The sequence below is a fragment of the Camelus ferus genome, chromosome 9 (assembly GCF_009834535.1).
Source record: "Camelus ferus isolate YT-003-E chromosome 9, BCGSAC_Cfer_1.0, whole genome shotgun sequence".
NCBI classification, from domain to species: Eukaryota; Metazoa; Chordata; class Mammalia; order Artiodactyla; family Camelidae; genus Camelus; species Camelus ferus.
Genome location: NC_045704.1, coordinates 14,711,484 through 14,732,788, shown reverse-complemented (window position 1 = coordinate 14,732,788; position 21,305 = coordinate 14,711,484). Strand labels below are relative to the sequence as shown.

The 21,305-nt window shown below is 54.1% G+C and overlaps 2 protein-coding genes across 7 annotated transcripts; one reads left to right on the top strand and one right to left on the bottom strand.

The window, feature by feature from the left end:
• Positions 1-263: 263 nt before the first annotated feature.
• Positions 264-20,612, bottom strand: LOC102513534 (thymosin beta-4). Of its 2 annotated transcripts, XM_032485712.1 has the most exons (3): positions 20,608-20,612; positions 4,778-4,782; positions 264-712 (listed from the first exon to the last, which is right to left on the bottom strand). In XM_032485712.1, exon 3 carries the CDS (start codon positions 676-678, stop codon positions 469-471), a length of 210 nt encoding a protein of 69 aa, XP_032341603.1. In that variant the 5' UTR covers positions 679-712; positions 4,778-4,782; positions 20,608-20,612; the 3' UTR covers positions 264-468. The 2 variants fall into 2 exon arrangements, with proteins under 2 accessions (XP_032341603.1, XP_032341604.1); XM_032485713.1 differs by lacking the exons at positions 4,778-4,782; positions 20,608-20,612 and adding an exon at positions 13,855-13,859.
• On the top strand, positions 4,998-21,229 carry NPAS1 (neuronal PAS domain protein 1). 5 transcript variants are annotated; one of them, XM_032485705.1, is made up of 12 exons: positions 4,998-5,209; positions 6,255-6,437; positions 6,864-7,099; positions 13,802-13,875; positions 14,132-14,221; positions 15,647-15,821; positions 17,259-17,374; positions 17,562-17,719; positions 18,321-18,427; positions 18,954-19,054; positions 20,054-20,148; positions 20,672-20,807. In XM_032485705.1, exons 2-11 carry the CDS (start codon positions 6,316-6,318, stop codon positions 20,114-20,116), a joined length of 1,242 nt encoding a protein of 413 aa, XP_032341596.1. In that variant the 5' UTR covers positions 4,998-5,209; positions 6,255-6,315; the 3' UTR covers positions 20,117-20,148; positions 20,672-20,807. The 5 variants fall into 5 exon arrangements, with proteins under 5 accessions (XP_032341596.1, XP_032341595.1, XP_032341593.1 ...); XM_032485702.1 differs by having other exon boundaries at positions 5,008-5,185; positions 18,907-19,054; positions 20,672-21,229; XM_032485701.1 differs by having other exon boundaries at positions 5,008-5,209; positions 18,907-19,054; positions 20,672-21,229.
• Positions 21,230-21,305: the final 76 nt, after the last annotated feature.

Sequence of the window (21,305 nt, the reverse complement as noted above, 5' to 3'; positions counted from 1 at the left end):
CACCCAAGTCAAGAGCTTCGAGGGGGCCGGACCTATGGCTCCCAAATGTGTCCTTTCTGAATGCCTAACAAGGGGCCTTGAACATGGTAGGTCCTCGGTTTTTTGTGGTTTTTTTGTTTTTTGTTTTTGTTTTTGTTTTCAGGTTTTAAAACTTTTTATTTGCATATTTAAAAAATTGTGCATTCAATAATTAAAATCATTTGAAGAAAAAAAAATGGCACACTGATTAAACTGCATTTTACAGTCTGCAGGACACCTTGGACCACCTTGCATTTCACTCTAGATTTCACTGTCGACCCACCCAGCTTCCTCCTTCACCAACATGCAAGTTCTTTTCCTTCCCTGTCTGCCAGACAGGCAGATGGGAGAGGCAGGCGCAGCCTTCGTTGTCAGTAGTTCACCGTTTTTGATGTGAAAAGGGGAGCACAGTCATTTCAACTTGATCCAATCTCTTTGCATCTTACAAAGTTAAACAGCTAAAAGAAGTAAAATAAGAAGGTAATGCTTGTGGAATGTACAGTACATATTGGCGGCACACGTCTCATTTGACTCGCCTGCTTGCTTCTCCTGTTCAATTGTTTCTTTGGAAGGCAGTGGATTTTTCTCTTGCATTTCTGTCTTCTTCAGTTTCGACTTACCGAATTTCTCAATCTCAGCCATATCGGGTTTGTCAGACATGGTTGCAGGCAAAGCGGAGCGAGGAGCGAGCGAGCTGAGTCCAGTCTATGCAGTGGGCACTGCCGAGTGCCAGTCCTCAGTTTGTAGAATACAGCGATGCATCTCAGCCTTGCCCTTGACTAGAGGCTCTGTCTATAAGCTGACCTCTCCCACGTGACTCCAGCCCAGCCCTCCACTGCAAGTGCAACATTCCTGTCCACCTGCCTGTGACACTCGACTTGGTGATTCCAGCGTGACATCTACAACCAAATCCCGACCCCTTTCTCCAAACTGTTCCCCACAAGCCAGAATCCCTGGAGGCCTCCTCGGGGTGTTACTCTCCCATTCTCATCAACCGGGCCCACCTCCAAGATCCATTTTACCTTCCACCATTTTCCTCCTCATTTCCTGCCACCCTCTTGATTGAATCTCACAGCCTCCTCTCTGGCTTCCCTGCCTCCAGCCACACCCCCTCCCTTCCATCTCCTTGTAGCAGCCAGAGAGAGCTTTTCAAAACAGATCTGGCTATGCCACCCCCGCTTAACACTTTCTGGGGCTTCCCAGCACCCACAGAGACAAACTTCAGCAAGTCCTGTGAGGCCCTCTATGGACCTCCTTGGGAGTCTTATTACATTTGTAGCCCGTGATCCAGCTTTCTGATTCCCTGAGGGTCTGCACACCTCAGGCCTTTTGCACATGCTGGTCCCTCATGGAACATTGTCTTTCCCTCCATCCACCCCTCCTTGCTAATTAACTCCCTCCTTAACCTTTAGCTTTCAGCTCTGTGGACTCTTCCTTGGGAAAGTCACTCCCTCCCCGTAAACCAATTCCTTTGCTTTCAAAGAAAAAAAAAATCTTCTCTTCAGCAGCATTTTCCTCTGTTTGTTACTCATTCAGATTGTATTTGCCCATTTAACACGTATTTCCTGAGCATTTACTCGGTGCCAGGCCCCCTGGGACCTAGCCGGGAACTGACCTCTAGTGCAACACAGTAAACAGGCAAAGAAATGAATGTATGTATGCTGTGATACTGAGCGCGAATAAGGTGTTAGGAGGGAGGATGTGGATTTGGCGGAGTAGGGATGTTATTTAGGGTGGTCAGGAAGACCTCTCTGGGGACGTGACATCATTACAGCGGGCTGGGACCAGGGTGAGCCACTTGCCTGGGGTACAAAACTTAGAGGGACACAAATAGTGATCAAGATAAAACATATTTCAACGCATGTTTTAAAACATCAAAGCCAAAAAAAGTCCATGATGATCAAAATTTTAGATAAAAAACAGATTCAATAACAGTGCTGTGAAGCCTAAGGCAAAAAGAGAAATCAGTAAGGCAGCCTGGAATCCGGAGGGAAGTGATTAGACCAGAGCAGGGACAGTGAAAGTGGAGACAGGAGGTGGGAGTCCAGATATTTTAAAGATCAGGGCGACAGAATTTGCTCAAGATTGCACGTAGCTGTGAGAAAGAGGAGGTGGGATGACTCCAGGGTTGACACAAAAGTATCTAATTACCATCTGTTCCCAAGCTGCAGCCAGCACCTAGCACTTACTAGGCGCTCAGGAGCGCCCGGCCGACTGCGGAAAGTGGAGAAAGCGGCGTTACTCCACGTGGCCGCCAGGGGTCAGCAGAGCGCCGCCCTGCCCAGCCATGTTCCGGCCTGGGGGCCTGGGAAGCGTTTTAAGGGAGGGGGTTAGGAAAGCAAGAAGCAGTGGGGACAGGAGGGGAGGCGGGATCTGAGAATGCGGTTGGGAGTGTCCCAGGAGCAGGCTGAGAAGCAGGGGGATGAGCTACTATTCCTGGCCTTTCATCTAACTATCCATCCATCCATTCAATCCAGGGGGCCAGGCCACACAGGGCTTCATAGGGCAAGATAGTAAGCTCAAAGTTTGGCCTGAGGGCACTGGGGAGCCATGGGTGTGGTTTGAGCATGGCAGAAACTGGGTCGAATTTGCAGGACGAGGGAGAAGAAGGTGGGGAATTCAAGAGACACTGCTTAAAGGGAACTCTGCCACCTGGGTGGAGATTAAGGAGCACTCAGTCGACATAAGTATCAGTAAGACAAATCATATTCATCAAAGCTAAGAACATTTGAAAAAAGACACAAATGAACTTATTTACAAAACAGAAACAGACTCACAGACATAGAAAACAAACACGGTTATCAGGGGAGAAAGGGGATGGGAAGGGATAAATTAGGAGTTGGAAATTTACAGATACTACTATATATAAAATAGATAAACAAGTTTAAGGTGGGGGAGGGTATACCTCAAGTGGTAGAGATGTATGCTTATCATGGAGGAGGTCGTAGGTTCAGTCTCCATGGAGGAGGTCCTCGGTTCAATCCCCAGGACCTCCTCCAAAAATAAATAAACCTAAATAATTACCTCCCCCCAAAAAAATGTTTAAAAATAAAAAGTTTATACTGCACAGCACAGGGAACTATATTCAGTATCTTACAGTAACCTATAATGAAAAAGAATATGAAAAGGAATATATATGTATGACTGAAACATTATGATGTACACCAGAAACTGACACAACGTTGTAAACTGACTATACTTGAATTAAAAAAAAAAAACTAAGAATTTTTGGACACCAACAACATATCAGGCCCTATTTTAATAATTTTTCATGTATCAACTCAATTTTCACACAAACTCTACAAAGTAGGTATTATCATTATCCTCTTTTTCCAGCTGAGGAAACCAAGGCACAAATGGGCCAAGTGATTTGTCCAACATCACAAGCTAGTAAGTGGGGGTTAGGATTTGAATCCAAACCCCATGGCTCTTCCTGTGGCTGCTGTAACAAATGACTGGCTGGCTGGCTTCCAACAACAGAAATGTATTCTCTCACCGTCTGGAGGCCAGAAGCCCCAGATCAAGGTGTCAGCAGGGCTGTGTTTCTCCAAAGGCTCTAGAGGAGAACTGTTCCTTGTCTCTTCCAGCCTTTGGTGGCTCCAGACGTCCCTTGGCATCCCTCCAATCTCTGCCTTGTCTTCAGTGGCCTCCTCCTCTTTTCCCCTTTGTATTTCTCCTGTCTGTCTCCTCTTCAACCTCTTAGGATTCTTGTCGCTGGAGTTAGAGCCTGAGTTTGGACTTTAGAAAGATGAATTCTTTCTGTATTCATTCTCTTAGTACTTATTTCTCTCACTAACATTCTATTTTTGAGATGCATGTGGTTGTGGGGCACAGTGGCTCATTTATTTTGGGAGTACTGTCAGATTATCCCCATTTTACGGATGAGGATAATGAGACAGAGAGATGAAGGAAGCTGTCCAAGCTCACAAAGTGGAGCCAGAAGTAGAACTTGAACCCATTGAGTCATCTTCTTAAAATGAAGCTCTCTTAACAGGGAAGAATGAGGTTGTTTAGGGAGAAGTCATTGGAATCCCCAAACACACAACTCACGCACCCCACACACCCCCATGCTCTCAGTGTCTAGCAAAATCTTTGTCCCTCTCCTTGATTTCCCCTGGTGACAGGGAGCTCATCACCTCTGAAGGACACATACTGTCCTTCACCCTCACTTCCACCCAGGCTGCTTTGGGAGTAGTAGGCTCTCCGTGCTTTGATGGAAAATATTCCCAAAGCAGAGGAAGGCCCAGGAGAGCTGAATGCAGCTGAGAGGTTGAGAAGCCAGGCTAGGGCAGGAGGTGTTGGATATGTGCCCCAGGTGGTAACTGCTCACTCCTTTGCCTGCCCTGGGTGCTGCACCAGCCCTCTTGGATTTCCCCAAACCTTTTGTCAGGAGTCCCCTGTAAAATGTCCTTCAGTTTCCAGCTGGAGGACCCCAGCCCCTTCGTCCTGGGGCCCAGCCTGATGCGCATCTGGGCCCAGAAGCTGCCCTATTTCTTCCCAACTGTATGATCAGAGCTGCAGAAGGGCACAGACCTCACAGAGCAGCCCGCCCATCTCACAGATGGGACACTGAGACCCCAAATCGTGTGTGTTTGAGTTTATCAGTGACTCCGTAAGTGACGCAGAGGTGAGAGGATTTGTGTCTGGGTATATGAGGGCAGACGTGAGGACTCGGGTGTCCCGAGGGGCTGCTGGGATGCTAAGTTCTCTTGGGGGAGATGGGGTGATGGTTCCTCCCAATGGGGTATGGAGATAGTACCTGAACTCTGGTGTTCCCCTCTCGTGGTGAGAGAGCTGACTCCGAGGTTCTCGTTTTGATGCTACGGGACTGGACTCCCAATGCTGCGATGGGGTGAGGGGACTCGGACACCTCAGCAGCCCGGGACTCCCTTGCTGGGATCCCCCCACCACGGAAAAGGCCAAAGTGGCTAGCGCTGGGCAGGACCGAGGGGCGGAGACTCAGTGGGCGGGGCTCCAGCAGACCCCGCCCCCGCCTGCCAGAGCTGTCCCCGCGCAACCAAGTCTGCGAGGCCTGGGTGGGCGCGGAGTGCCTAGCGCCACAGCCCGCGCACCCCGCCGAGCCCGGCCCGCTCCGGGGTCTATGAGGCCGCTCCTCTGCGCCGCCCCGCCTGCCCCACGCCGCGCCCGGAGCCTGCCCCGCGGCCAGGTAACGAGGCTGTGGGTCTTGCAGGTAGGGGACAACGGTGGCTGACATGAGGGGACGGGGAACTCCTGGGTCCTGGAGGAAAAGAGGACCAGAACTCCAGTGTCCTGGGGGCTAGGGCATCAGAACGCCTGTATCCCGAGGCTGAGGGAAGGGGCGCACGCATGTTTGGATCCTGGATAAATAGGGGATGGGGGGTTCTGGACGCCAAGGTCTAGGACATTTGGACACCTGGTTGTGAGACTTGGGGGCGGCGTGGATATGGGGGAGAAGGGTGGATCCTGAATACCTAGGCTTGGAGGAATGAAGACCCAATTGAACATGTTCCTGGTTCTGAGGGATCCGGATACCAGGACACCTGGGCCCCGAGTGTCGGGTCCATCCTGAGGGCGTCCTCAGGCTGAGGCTCTGGCCACCGCATCGGGGGTTGAGGCGCGCAAGCCCAGGTCTTCAGGGAGGAAGTTGTGGTTGCCGAGGTTTGGCGGCCCGGACACGTGGCACCACCCTGAGGGGCTGAGAGTGGCCCCTGGGCAGAGCATGGGGTGGGGTCCCTGCCCTCTGTCCTCTGCCCTCTGCCCTTCTACCTCCTCAGCCCAGCCCGGGAAATAGGCGCACCGCAGATGTGAGGAACCGGACTCCCCAGATGGGATTGAGGGGGACAGTTCCCCGAGGCAGAGGGCTTTGGGGGCTGGAGCCGGGCTCGCCTGGGCCCCGGCAAGGCGCCCGCCCCCAGCCCGGCTTGGGCATGCTTGGCACGCAGCGCGCGGGCCGGTCGGATCCGTATGCGCGCCGCGTGCGCCTATTGGTATGCGGGAGCCGGCCCGGCGCGGGCGTGAGGCGGGCGCGCTGGCGGGCGGCGCGGGGGAGGCGGCGGCGGGGCACGTCCTCGCCCTGAGCTGAGCCCGGCGCGGTAAGAGCTGCGGACTGTGCAGCGGGGCCTCTAGGGAGGGGAAACTGAGGCACCATCTCCTTGCTGGGACCCTGCGCCCCACGCGGACCTCGGTTTCCCTAGCGGGTGTCCCAGGTGCTCCCGCGGGCACTGAGAGCTGCCTCGCGCTCCTTCCCGCTGCAGGAGACGCGGGTCCCGAGTCCCGCAGGCTGCTCTGAGCCCGCCTGAGCGGGTTCCCGCGGAGATGGCGGCCCCCTACCCCAGCGGCGGCGGCGGAGGCGAGGTCAGATGCGGGGGAGGTCGCGGCGGCAGCGTCCCGTGGGACTTTCTGCCGGGGCTCGCGGTCAAGGCCCCGCCCGGACCCTGGTGAGCAAAGCCCCGCCCCTCGAGCCGTGGCCCCTCCCCCAAGGCGGCGTGCGAGGAGAATACTCGCTCACTTTCTGCCCCGCCCCTGGGGCTAGGCTTTCTTACCCCGAGTTGTTCCACCTTGGTTCTGTTAACACCCACCCCGCACACTTCGCGTTCTGTTCCGAGCCCCCTCCTCGGAATTCAGACCCAACATTCTCATCTCTCCCTCTTCCTCCTCTTTCCCCCAGAATTTACACCCAAGGTTCTGTCCCCACGGCCGGGTGTAGAATTCACACTCAGGTCCTGCCTCTACCTCCAGAGTGCTGAATCCACTTCCAACGTCCCTTCCTGTTTCCGAGGCCCTAGGAGGCAGGGCTCGCTCCCAGGCCCCGGGTCCCTGAGCCCTGGGGCCCCGCTGACGCCCCCTCCGCGCCGCCCGCCCAGCCTGCAGGCGCAACGGAAGGAGAAGTCCCGTAACGCGGCGCGGTCGCGGCGCGGAAAGGAGAACCTGGAGTTCTTCGAGCTGGCCAAGCTGCTCCCGCTGCCCGGAGCCATCTCCAGCCAGTTGGACAAGGCGTCCATCGTGCGCCTCAGCGTCACTTACCTCCGCCTGCGCCGCTTCGCCGCTTTGGGGGCGCCGCCCTGGGGTCTACGGGCTGCGGGGCCGCCGGCCGGCCTCGGTGAGTGCGCATGCGCGGCGGGTGGGGCGTGGGGGGGCGTCCCAACGCTATCCCGCGGGAGCAGGGAAGCCCCGATCTGAGGTGAGCGCCGGCCGTCGCCCCGCTCCTGCACCCGGAGGGAGTATAGGATTTGGAGTCAGATAGACTTTTTTGTGTCCCTATCAGGCAGCTGCTACTGTCTAAGCCTCAGTTTATTCATCTGTAAAACGGGCACACGAGGTAGGGATGATTTCATGAATTCTGGCCTAATCAGGAGTCGTACCACTAGACAATGCTATTATTTTTATTTGAGGAAATGAATCATTATTACAAAGGAGACCCACAGCTCTATGGGCGGGACAGAAGGGACTCAGCCTGGGCCTCTTATCCACTCATGGGCAGAAAACCCTCTCACACAGACCTAAGGGAGCACAAGGACTCTGGAGTCCAAATTCCCAGTTTGGGAAAGGAGGGTGACAGGATAATACTGGCAGGTAATTTGACGAGCTTCAGAAAAACAGAGGTTCCTTGTCCCCACTCGGCCACCCCCCAGCATTATGACCCCGGGCAGGTCGCCTCACTTCTCTGTACCTCCTTTGTGGAATGGGAATCATGAGGAAGCCCCTTACCCACACCCCCCAAAATCCCAGGGCCAAGAGAAGAGATCTACCAGGTGATATGTGTAAAGACTCTGGAGGGAGGGTATAGCTCAGTGGTAGAGTGCCCGCTGAGCATGCACAAGGTCCTGTGTTCAATCCCCAATACCTCCATTAAAAAAAAAAAAAGAATAAATAAGCCTAATTACCCCCCCCCAAAAGACCCTGGCCACACCGGGCACAGAGTAAGCAGTCAGTAAATAGCAAGTACTGTTATCGGTGGTTGCCTGCAGCTTGATTGAGCACCTGTCCTGAGCCCTCAGGAAACAAACCGGATATAAGTCCCTGCCCTGGACAGGCTGCCATCCTACTGGCCAAGACACAGTAGTGAAATAAACAAGGAAATGCAATCGATAATATGTAAAAATATGTAAAACACAGATATATAGAGATAGATATCTCCTCTCATTATTATTGACTTTATTATTTGCTAGATACATAGAAATGTTATGTTATTGTTATTACTTCTATTTTATGTTTTATCGCTTTACTCTTATTACTGGAAGAGAACGAATCGTGTTAATCTGAGGCCGCAGGTGATAGGGACAGAGCATCCTAGACTACTCCCCTACCACCAAGGATTGTCCTTAGGGTAGGGTTGGAAGGGCTCCAATTCCCCTCCTGCCCCGGCCCCTGGGGGGAGAGGGGGAGGGGGAGAGAAAATAGCATTGATTAAGCTCGCAATAAATCACCATTTAAATTTAAATAATCTGGCTTCCCAGGCGGTAATTAGGCGAATTGACTGGCGCGGAGAGAATGCGGCATTAGCGCCGCTGATTACTGTCATTACCTCGAACAACATGTGCGCCGGCGGGGGATAAACATCTTGTCTATTGTCCCCAAGACCCGGGGAGAGAAGGGGAGGGGAACGCTGAGAGAGCCCCCCTGGGCGTCCAGCCTCCCCCTTCCTGCTTGCCTGGATGAGTAATTCTAGGGGGCCGGGGCTCCCTAAGGTCACAGCGCTGAGGTGGCTGACCACCGACTTCAGCAGCCCCCCTGCCAGTAGGAAGGGCGGACAGGACAGTGCAGAGGAGGAGGGGGAGGTACTGCGTGGAGTCCCTCCCTACCCCCTAAATAAAGAAATTGGAGGCATCTCCTGCTCTACCGGCTCCCCAACAAGAGGCCAAGCACCTGCTCCCATAGTTCAGATGGGGAAACCAAGGACAAGGACTTAGCTTCGTTCAGAGAGCAAAGTATTGTGCCTCCCACTCCCTGAAGAGGAAGGGGCCCCCATATTCCCCTCAAACCTTAGTAGTAATAATGTACACGTCAGACTCCGTGTTGAGCACCATATCCAAATTCACTTGCTGTGGGGAGGGTATAGCTCAGTGGTAGAGCATGTGCTTGGCATGCAAAAGGGCCTGGGTTCAACCCCCAGTACCTCCATCAAAAAAATAATAACAATAATAAATACATGAACGTAATCACCTCCCTCACCAAAAAAAATTCACTTGCTTATTAATCCTCTCAAAAATCTTCAGAGGGAGGCAATGGGTTGTTTCCCATTTTATAGAAGTAGAAAACTGAGACCCAGAGAGGTGAAGCTCTTTGCCCAAGATCACACAGCTGGGAAGGGCCCAGCCAGGATTCAAATTCAGACAGCCTGGCTCCAGAGCCCACCTTCTCAACCACCATATTTAGCATCATGTTTGTTAGGTCTCCAGAGATGGGTCCTACCTTGCAGATCTCTGCCTCTCTTTGGGCCGCACTCAGCTGTCAGTAAAATAGGGATGACAGATATTGAAGTCTAGTGATTGGGAGGTTTTGAGGCTTTGAGTCTGGAGAGGAGATAGCCTTGATCTCGTATCAACATTTGTCTGTTATTCATTCAACAAACACCTAGTGAATACCTTCCCTGTGCCAGGCGCTGTTCTAGGTGCAGGGGACACAGCAAGGAACAAAGACCCTTCTCCCACTTCCCTGATCTCATCTTTCTGCTCCTCTCACCCTTCAGTTTCCTCTCCAACACGGGCCACCTTGCTCTTCAGAGAAGTATGTTCCCACCTCAGGGCCTTTGCACTTGCTATGCCTCACCAGGAACCCCCTTCCCTTAGAATGTGGGCTCTTTGCTCAGGCCTTCCCTGACCACTCTATTAAAAAGGACAACCTACTGCTCTCAGCACTTCCTGTTTTCCTTTCCTACCTCACTTCTTTCCACAGTACTTATCATCATCTGACACTATGTATTTCTTATTTCTCTTGTTTATTGTGTGTTTCTCCCCTACAGCACTGTTTGCTGAGCCTAGAATAGTGCCTGGGGCACAGTAAGGGGTCACTAAATATTTGTTGGGTGACTATAGAACTAGGTGAGGGGAAGGAGTGGGGACATCTTAATTCACAGGTCACCACGTGGTCTCTCCGAGAAAGTGACCATTGAGCTGAGTCTGAAAGGAGGTAAGGGAGCAAGCTATGAGAAAAGCTGGAAGTAGAGTGGTCCAGACAGAGGGAACAGTAAGTGCAAAGGCCCTGAGGCAGGCAGCAATCCACTTGCTGGGTGCAGGCCATAGCCATGAGGTCAGAGAGGAGTGAGGCAGGGAGTGGCCAGCGGGGCATCTGGGTGGGGGCCATGGGGTGAGAGGTGTTCGGATTCAGGCGATGCAATGGAGGTATAGCCTCAGGACTTGCAGAAAGTGTGTGTGGGTGTGAAAGAAAGTGAGGGTTAAGGTGGGTGGTAAGGAAGTCCCCAGAAGGTTAGAGGTGCCTACAGTAGAGGTTATCTATAGTAATATTGATGAGATAGTCCCAAACTCACCTACTGTGTACTCTGCTGTGTGCCATTTACATGCATAAACCCATTCAGCTCTAGACCCAGACCCATTTCACAGATGCAGCTAGGGAAGTCTAGGCAGAAATGCACCTCATCCTGCCCTCAGGTCTGCTCCCAGAGACAGAGGCAGTCTGATTATGGTAAGGGCTCCCTCTCCCAGACTTCCGAAGGCTGATGAAGTCCCAGCCCTTCATCCCCACTCAGCCAGGGCAGCAAATCCCTCAGGGCAACTGAGAGTGGGAGGCGGAGGGGGCACCCCTGCAAGAGGTCTTGGCTTCCCCCCTCAGTCCCTCACACCCCCTCTGTGTGAGGGGAAGGATGATGACCCTGACAGTTTTTTTTTCTCCAGCAGAGGTCAGCTCCGCTCCCACAAGAAACAGCAAATGTTTGTTGAATGAATAACTGATGCTGTGGGTTTGGACATGAGGAGGGGACAGATCTGGGAGTAGTGAAGAGCCTCCTGCTGAGTTTGGGGGACACATGGAGTTGAGGGATTTGTGGGAGAGGGGAAGGAACACAGGGGAGAGTCAGAGATTTGGCGGGTTTGGGGGGGGACTAGGGGTAATGACACATCGGTCAGGAATGGGTGCAGACCCAGGGCTCCTGCCCTGGGGACAGGATGGGGGAACAGCAAATGGCTGAGCCCTCCCCTTCCCGACGTGCCCATTAACGCTGTTAATTACAGCCGTTCAGTCTGACCTGAGCTGATCCTGTGAGAGGGAAAATGAAGGAATTAGCAAAAATGACAGGGGAAAATTGCGACAATTAGCAGGCGGCATTGTTCCCTCCTGTCACCCGGCTGGTTCCCGCTGCATCTCGGGGGAGGAGTTCCCATCACACACCCTCCCCCCCTCCCCCCAGTTATTGTTCCTGGAGTTCCAGGCGGGGGTGGAAAAAGGGTGTGAACAGCCGGGAGGATGTTGGGGGTGCTCTTGGGGGAAGAAGGCGTGGCCTAGACATGGGGGCGGGGGGCGGGGCTCGGGGGCTGCATCCGTATTGGAGAAGGGAAGAGGCGGCGTTTCGCTGCCTGGTGTTTTGATGGTCTGGAAATAACAATAGTAATCACACTATTAATACTGATACGGGCTCTATGTTTCCGAGCACCTGCTTTATGCAGGCCCGCTGTACGCCCTTTCTGTTCTATAAACTGAGTGAATGCTCAACAGCCCTGTGAGGTCAGCCCTCTTAGCAAACCCACTTCACAGAGGGGCAGACTGAGGCACAGAGAAGTGAAGGCACTGGTTCCAGGGAGGGGACCGCCCTGGGGTTTGACACCTTACCTGGGCCCTCAGGCCTGCAGCAGCCAGGCGCCTGGGGACCTTGGAAGTCACTGAGTCCTTCACCCAGCTCCCCAGTCTGGGTGCAGACCCCTTGAGGGGTTGGTCTCTTCAGGGTCAGGGAGGGGGACCCAGGAGGGAACAGGGTCCAGGCACCCAGGGCCTCTGCCCACACCCAGCAGCATGGGTGTCTGGAGCCCCCTGCTCCTGAAGGGGGGAGGGGAGGGGGAGGGGTGGCCTGGGTCTTTGCCTCCCTCCCCTTGGCCATCTGTCTTCCCACCACTGTCTCTGTAGTTCTCTGTGTTAGTCTCTTCCTCTGTCCCTCCATCTCTTTCTGTTTCTGTCTTTGCCTACCTCAGTCTCAATTTCTATCTGAGGGCTCGGCTGGGCAGTCCTGGTCATGTGGTGTCCCCAGCAGGGCCTGGTGCACTGCTGGTGCTCAGGGAGTCTCTTTCATTGGGGTAAAATTTATATAACCTGAAATTCACCATTTTAAAGTGTGCAGTTCAGCAGCACTTAGCACATTCACAGTGATGTGTAACCAGCACTTCTAAGTCCAGGACATTTTCATCACCCTCCAAAAACCCTGCACCCATTAGCCATCCCTCCCCATTCCTCCTGCCTCTCCCTGGGCCCCTGGCAACTACTCATCTGCTTTCAGTCTCTGGATTTGCCTTCTCTGGACAGTTTATGTAACAGGAATCACTGTGTAGCCTCATGTGCTCGGCTTCTTTCACTTAGCGTCATGTTTTTAAAGTTCATTCATGTTGTAGCAGAGATCAGTACTCTGTTGCTTTTCATGGCTGAATAATCTTCCATTGTATGAATAAAGCACATTTTAGTTATCTGTTCATCAGTTAATAGACATTTGGGTTGTTTCCACATTTTGGCTGTTAGGCATAATGCTGCTGTGCACATTCATGTACCAGTATTTGTTACAGCACCTGTTTTCAATTCTTTGGGGTGTATACCTGGGAGTGAATTGCTGGGTGATTTGGTAAATCTATGTTTCACTTTTTGAGGAATTGCCAAATTATTTTCCAGAGTGGCTCCATCATTTCACATTCCCACCAGCAAGGCACAGGGGTTCCAATTTCTCAACATCCTCACCAGCATATATTTTCTGGGTTTTGTTTTGTTTTGTTTTAATTCTAGCCATGCTGGTGGGTGTGATCTCTCATTGTGCATTTTGCTAGTGATAATGATGTTGAAAATCTTTTCATGGGCTTATTGGCCATTTATGTATCTTCTTTGGATGAATGTCTATTCGAGTTCTTAGCCCATTTTTAAATTGGGTTGTCCGTCGTTTTGTTGAGTTGTGATGTCCTTATCTCTTTCTCTATTCCTCTATATTTCTGCATGTCTCTATGTCCATCTATTTGTCTATCTGTCTTTGTCATTCAATATATCTGTCTCTTTCTGTATCTCTCTCTCTCTATCTGTCTCTCCTTTTCTGCCTCCTCATCCTTCGGATCTGAGCTTAATAAAATGCCCCTCCTTCAACAGGCCTTACCACATTCTTCTTTATTTCACACCACCTATTTGATTCTTTATAGCACTGGCCACAAATGACAGTTCTATATTTGTTCATTTCTTGCTCGTTTGTATCTGCCCTGGCCTAGGTACCCTGTGAGCGCACGGCTGGGCTGTCCTGGTCACATTGTGTCCCCAGCAGGGCCTGGTGCACTGCTGGTGCTCAGTGAGTTTGCCAAATGACTGAGTGGATGGCTGAATGAATGAATGAACAAATGAATCCCTTTCTGCTTCCCCTGGTATCTTTCTGTCTCTCAGTTTCTCTGTCTGTCCCGCCCACCCCTGCCTCACCCATGCCTCTCCACACCCCAAGTCTCTCTCTGACAGGTCCCAGGCCCCCCCCCCATACCCCAAGATGGCTACAGGACTGGGGAGAAGAGAGGAAGATCTGTAACCCGGCTCCCTCGGGGGCTGCCCAGAAGGCGCGGGGTGGGGGGTGGGAGTCAGCCAAACCAACAGACCCTGGCCTAACCCCTCCCTCTGCCCCCAGCCCCAGGCCGCAGGGGCCCCGTGGCGCTGGTCTCCGAAGTCTTTGAGCAGCACCTGGGCGGACACATCTTGCAGGTGAGGCCCCTTCCCTGCCTGCTGCTCCTTGCTGCCACCTGGTGGCCGCACCCGGGAACGGCACCCTTTTCTCTGTTTTCTGTCCCGTGGAGAACCGGGAGGCAGAATGCTGGGCACCCCCTCCTGCCTGCACCTCCCAAGTGCCAGTGAAGCTCTTTACCTCAGAATAATCCATCCGAGGTGGAGATCCAGATTTCAGAACCTCTCACAGATGCCAGGCCCTCCTCTCCCTGCTCCCTGTCTCTCCTGACTCTAGTCCCTGGACGGCTTCGTGTTTGCCTTGAACCAGGAAGGGAAGTTCCTCTACATCTCAGAGACAGTCTCCATTTATCTGGGTCTCTCACAGGTAAGGAGCAGCCGCAGCAGGCTGCCTGGACTGGCTCAGCCACCATCTCCCTTGCTGGCCCCTCTCTCTCCTGGCCTCACCATCCCAGCATGGAAAGTGGACTGGATCTTTGGTTCCCAAAGTGTGTTCCTTGGAACCCCACATGGCACCTAACATGGCTCCTCCTCCCAGGCAGAGGAGGGTTATTAAATAGGTTAATTTGACGAAAACAAATTAGCAGGAAGACCAGTTTGCCAATGGGTGGTTGCCAAATGTATGCTATTTACCAAAATTTGTTTCTTCATAACGGTTTTAAAGGATTACAGCAGTTTGTGTTGGAAGGGCTTGGGTTTGGCCAGTTTGGAAGATTTTCGGTGGCATCCTTGACTGCCTTGCGTTTTGCCTGGATTTCACCCTGCTGTTTTCTGCCCCAGCTCCTGCAAGCTGGTGGCTGATAGGTAAAAGGAGGGCCCGGAGAAGCCAAAAGCTCCCTGGAGTCCTGGCTCCCTGTGGCATCTTAGGCCTTGTCTAATCCAATTAAAACCAATTGCTATCAACTTTTGTCATTTTTACAAAGATCTGACAAATGGTAAATTTAGAAGAGTCAGTGTATTGGTATTGGGCCTTGGTGAGAAGCTCTTCAGTGAGCTCCTGGAGATTCCTGGAGCAGGAAGACCCTGATGGAAGAGGAGTATGGAAAAAATGAAGGGGGAGAGGAGGAGTCAGGGAAAGGCTTGAAGCTGGTGTGGGGGAGGGTTTAATGAATGAGGGATAGAGCGAAGCATGTGACCCCAAGTCCAGGGACAGTGGGAGCCATGGAGGTTTCTCAGAGGAGGAGGGCCATGATCAGATGGGTATTTGTGTAGGGTCTGAAGGCCAGAAGACTGGTGAGGATGCTGGGACAGGAACACAGCAGGGAGAAGATGGGCACCCAGACTGAGGGAGGTGTGGAGAGAAGGGGGCTGCCACGAGAGATTTGAGGGGTGAATTCAATGTAAAAGTCCATTGGATTAAAAGGTTCTAACTCTAAAGAGTTTGAAAACCATTCCATTGCTTGTGTCCTGGTTTCCATTTCTGCTAGGACATCCTGTGAGTCATTTCAGGGCACAGTTGTTTGCAGTCTAGGAGTGAGAGTGAGTAAGCAGGCGCTGGGTAAATGGAGGCTATGATGCCCCCATCCCCACCCCCTACACAGCTTCTTAATAGCATAGGCAAGGGCAGAAAATCCTTAATAATCACTGGGTTTGAAGTGGGAGGGCACATGAAGGCCCTAAACTTGTATCCTCTTTTAAAAAGATTAAGCAAAGAAAAGAAATTTCCTAATGCAAACACAAGACTGGTGTGAAACACAGCTGTATGTAGGCGAGTGAGCCTGAGGCAGAAATGGGTGCGCAGGTGACCGTGAGCACACCTCTCCCCCCCTGCACCCCCCTCCTTCGCCTGCAGGTGGAGCTGACAGGCAGCAGCGTCTTCGACTACATCCATCCCGGGGACCACTCTGAGGTGCTGGAGCAACTGGGGCTGCGGGCCCCGACCCCGGGGCCCCCCACACCACCATCCATCCTCTCCTCGTCCTCCTCTTCTTCATCTTCTTCCTCACTTGCGGACACCCCTGAGATTGGTAATTCCCAGGGCCCCCAAAGAATGAGGCCTGAGGGTGGACTGGGATGCTGGGGACAATGTATCCAGCTATGTCTTGTTTATACAAAGTGCTCTCGTTAGAGTTGTGGAAAGCAAGTTTTTGTAAAATGAATCAGAGTCTAAACTGATGCTGCGAGATGTGGCTCCCTCAAATTGCCTAAGCTCCCTATGATTGTCTGGATCCCCAAGATGTGAGCTTTAGAAAGACCCCTCTGGCTGCGAAGTGGACGTGGGTGCCTGATGGAACCAGGCTTTGGTAAATAATAATAACGCATGCTTATTGGGCATTTACACGTGCCCTGCCTTTAAGTGCCTTTTATTAAATCCAAACCACAATCCCACGAAGCAGGGACTACTACTCTCTCCATTTGCAGAGAGGAACCTGAGGCACAGCACAGAGAGGTTAAGTGTCGACAATTACACAGCTATAAGTGGGTGAGCTGGATTCCAGCCCAGGTTCTCTGATCTAATCTTTCTCTCCTGTGAAAAATTCCACTCCATGTTGGGGAAGAAGGGTGTTGGAGATAACCCTGAACATTCCTTTTTGCTCTGAGTTACTGGGGTGCTGAAGTTAACCTTCCTGTAAATAGCTTTTCTTATGTGGGCTCTGCTTAATACCCAAAACCGTCTGAACAACTATCAGCAGTGCTTGCAAGCTGGGGAGATGTTTGTGACACGTGTGGGACTACTGGGGACTGTGATTATATTTATACCTTAGTTTCAGGCACAGGGTCATCTGGGTGTGAGTATATTTATAAGACTGTATCACGGGGTTTATAGAATAACCTGATTTTTTGTTTTAAAGGGAGGTACTGGGGATTGAACCCAGGACCTTGTGCATGCTAAGCCTGCGCTCTACCACTGAGCTCTACCACCCCCTGTAGAATAATCTGTATTTGCGATCTTTTTTGTTGCTGTAGCCTGAGCCCCTACTCTGTGCCCAGCCCTGTGCTGGGCAGGGCTGGGGACACAGTGGTGACAAGAGCTCCAGCCCCACCTTCCCAGGGCTCACAGTCTAGTGGGGGAGACTGACCTGTCCCCAGAAAGTGATGACCTGGTGTGAGCAGGGCTCTGGCAGGAGACCCCAAAGGGGCAGCTGACCCAGCTTGGGGGTCATGGAGGACTTCCTGGAGGAGAGGTGTAACCTGAGACCTGAGGTTGTGGCTGGAGACGATGTTAGGAGGAGCTGGGTTTTCTCCCAAGGGTACTAGGGGGCCATGGCAGTTTCAGGGCAGAGGAGGGACAGGGTCAGAGCTTAACTTTAGAAAAGACTCAGCTGGGTATGATGTCAGTGTGCTTGTAAGTGTGTCTGCATGATTGTGGCCCTGACCCTGTGTCAGGTTAGCTCTGCAGAGGGCAGGGGTGGCCTGTGTGTCCTCTTCAGGACCCCATAACCTTCCTTCATTCTCTGCCCCAGAAACCAGCCCCACTGAGGTGCCCCCCTCCTCCCGGATGCAGGAGCGTTCTTTCTTCATCCGCATGAAATCCACCCTCACCAAGAGGGGGCTGCATGTCAAGGCCTCTGGGTACAAGGTGGGTGTAAGCTCTCTATCCCAGCCTCTGACTCCCACACTCCCTCCCCGGCCTGAGGAATGCGACTGTATTCCTGCCAGCTCTGTCCCTGTGCCCCAGCCCCTGGTCAGAGCCAGGCCCCCCGGCCAGGTTAGGGTACCCCTCCCCGGGCCCCACCCAACCCTCCAACCGCGCATGCTGCCTGCAGGTCATCCATGTGACCGGTCGCCTTCGGGCCCGTGCCCTGGGCCTTGTGGCCCTCGGCCACACGCTGCCCCCAGCCCCGCTGGCTGAGCTGCCGCTACACGGACACATGATCGTCTTCCGACTCAGCCTGGGTCTCACCATCCTTGCTTGTGAGAGCAGGTACCGGGGTTGGGGGCTGAGGCGGGCAGATGGGGGCGCACGGGAGAGGGGGGCTAGACGGAAAGTCAGACGGGCAAGGGGGCTGTGGGCTGGGGCCCTGCGGAGCCGCAAGAGCAGCAGAGGGTCCGGGAGACTGGAAGAGGGAGCGAAGGCGGAGGCTGGGCCGGGGCCTCTGAGGATGGAGGCAGGGCAGTGCCCGATTCTCAGGCCCAGGCCCTCCGTTCCCGGCTCCCTTCCGCAGAGCTCCGCCCTCCCCTGAGCCCATTTCTTTCCAGGTCTCCCGTCTCCCATCTCTTTTCCAGTCTGTCTCCTGCACCACGTAGTAGAATAGTCTCCACGCTCTGGGCGCCTCCAGAGTGTCCGGACCACCCCACACCCCACACCCAGGAGTGCCATCTGTTTGATGCCCATTGCTGCCCTAGGAGGGACACTATTAATTTAAACATTCTCTGCCCATTTTACAGAGGGAAAAACTGAGGCTCCAAGCACTCCAGAGCAAGGGTTTGAACCCTGAGTGATTCTGGAGCCAACCTGGCCTCTTTCTCCCCACCCCATGGTCCCGGACCTCTTCTCTCCCCCTCTCTGTGTGCCCTGTCCTCAGAGTCAGCGACCACATGGACCTGGGACCCTCAGAGCTAGTGGGCCGCAGCTGCTACCAGTTTGTCCACGGACAGGATGCAACAAGGATCCGCCAAAGCCACCTGGACTGTGAGAACCCCTCACCCTAGACCTGAGCACCTCCCCCTGCCCCGCTCCCTGGAAGTCCTTCTCTGGGGCTGACCACAGTCCCTCCTGCTGCCAACTCCAGGGGCTCAACTCAGCACAGGAAGAGCAGCAAGGAGACTCTGAGCATCAGCTCAGGCTGAGGGGTGGGAGTAAGGGGACAGTGGGTTCTCTCTGACCCACCCTTCAAAGTCCAGGGGCCTTGCTACCAGGTTACCTCTCAGTCTTTCTGACTCGGGCTCTCTCTGTCTCCTTCTCTGTACTTTGCCTTTCTCTTCTCCTCACCGTCCCACCTTCTGTTTCCCTGTCACCCTCTCTCTGCACCTGCCTCCTCTCTGCCTGTCTCCCTGTCCACGTCTCTCCCTCTGCCTGTCTCTACCCGTTTGCCCATCTCTCCTCTGACTGCCTCACCCTATCCTGCCCCGACCCCATCCCTTCCGATCTCTCCCGGTCCCTGGGCCCAGTGCTCGACAAGGGTCAGGTGATGACTGGTTACTACCGTTGGCTGCAGCGCGCCGGGGGCTTCGTGTGGCTGCAGTCTGTGGCCACTGTGGCTGTGAGCGGGAAGAGCCCTGGAGAGCGCCATGTGCTCTGGGTCAGCTACGTGCTCAGGTGAGGGCTGCGCCCCCTCCTCTCCCACAGGGAGCTCGGAACTCCCTCCAGAAGATTCTGCCAGCTCTCCCCACCTCTGGGTGGGAGCTCTTTCGGGAAGGCTTCTAGAAAAGGACCAGCCCAGAGGGTTTTTAAAACATGAAGGGGAGGCGTCCAGTGAGAGTAAAGGCTTGGAGGTGGAATGACTTTCTTGCAGGAGGCAGGGGTGCGGTGGGATGGGGAGGGAGTGACAACCCCTTCTAGGGAGAAGGAGGCAGATGCAAAGCGACCTCAGGCCTAGGTTGCATCTAGGGCACTGGGGAGCCATGGCAGGCTCTTACCAGAGGACAGCCACCACAGAACAGAGCAACTGATGGAAAGGAGCTAGAGGTGGGAAGGACATTTCAGGCTGAGGGCACAGCATAGGCAAAGACTCAGAGCCACACTGGACTCATCTGAGGAACTAAAGACAGTGCTTCAGGCTGGAATACAGAGTCGAAGCTAAGGATGGTGGGGGCACTGGGGAGCCATGGGATGGTTTAGAGCTGAGAGAGTAACAGCCAAATCTGCTGTTTGGAAAGACTGCTCTGGTTGCCATGAAGAGGGAAGTCTAAAGGACAAGACAGGGGAGGCAGCCATCTGGCCACCTCTGGCTTTACTGGGCCCAGATCCAGGCCTCTGAGAGGAGCAGCAGGTTTGGAAGGAAGGTACTGAGGCTGAATGAGCATGAGGTGCCCAGGGACACTTATATGGTGACATCCAGGCAGCCACGGACTGCAAAGGTCTGGTCGCAGGAGACAAGGCCACGCTGGGCTAGAAGCCACCTTAGAGTTTGGGGTTCAATGATGAGGCCTAAGGGCCTTGGGAGGGGGCTCCCCATTCACTGTGAGGGGAGGCATCTACACTCCGGGGTGAGGGAAAGCCTACACTCACAAGACTGGCGGGCAGGAGGGCGTCTACCCTCACCAGAGGCTGGGTGGCCCAGGACCCCACTTCCCAATCCCATCTGTGTTGTCCCAGCCAAGCCGAGGGGGGCCAGACACCTCTGGACGCCTTCCAGCTTCCGGCCAATGTGGCCTGTGACAACGCATCCAGCCCGGAGCCAGAGCCCACAGGTGAGCCCCACCCCACCCCACCCCTGGGAGGCTCTGGGCCGCCTCTGGGACCTGTGCTTCCCTGTGCGGGAGCCACTAGCTTCACACGTGGCTATTTATAGTACAATTAAAGTTAAAATTCCATTTTCTCAGTGTTGTACTTGCCACACATGAAGAGCTCAGTAGCCATTTGTGGTCAGGGCAGACGTGGAATGTTTCTGCCCTCAAAAAAGTCCTATTGGACAGCATGGGTCCAGACTGGAGTCTCCCAGTCCCCTCCCTGCTGTCCCGCTTTGTGGTGAGGGCTTTCCCACGCCAGGGGGTGGCTAGCAGCATCCTCAACTTCTACCCACTAGAATCCAGGAGTATCCTCCTCCCCAGTTGTGACAACCAAAAATGTCTCCAGACCTCGCCAAATGCCCCCTGAGAGGACAAAACTGCCCCAGCATGTCTAAACTGCTGAGCGCAGCTCCATTCCACAGATAGGAAGACTGAGGGCTGGGCATACGCACACACGGTGCCCTTCAGAATCTTCCTCTTCCAGAGCCAGAACCTCCAGTGGAAGGAAAGCAGGCCACCCACCCAGACGAGGACAAGGCCCCCCCACCTCGGGGCAAACTCATCAAAGTGGAGCCCCGTCCTGGGGAGACTGAAGACCTGGAGGACAGTGGGGATGAGGAGCCGCCAGGCCACCTGGCCCTGCCCAGGCCCGAGTTCACATCTGTCATCCGGGCGGGGGCCCTGAAGCAGGACCTGGTGGGGCCTTGGGGCCTGGCGCCTCCTGGGGACCCCCCACCTTCCCTCCTGCATGCGGGCTTCCTGCCCCCTGTCATGCGGGGCCTGTGCGCACCTGGCACCATCCGCTACGGCCCTGCCGAGCTGGGCCTCGTGTACCCACACCTACAGAGGCTGGGCCCCGGCCCCGCGCTCCCGGAAGCCTTCTACCCTGCCCTGGGCCTGCCATACCCGGGGCCCCTGGGCACCAGGGTGCAGCGGAAGGGGGACTGAGGACTGGACCAGCTGGACCGTGGGGGAAGGGTGGGGACCCCAAGGGGACAGGGCTCTCAGCCCCAGTGAAATAAAGGCCTGCTCCCCCTCTGTGGATCGTCTCCGGGGCCATGGAGCGCCTCTCCTTTCTTTTCTCCTGAGTTGGTTATCTCCACCTGCCCCCAGCGCCC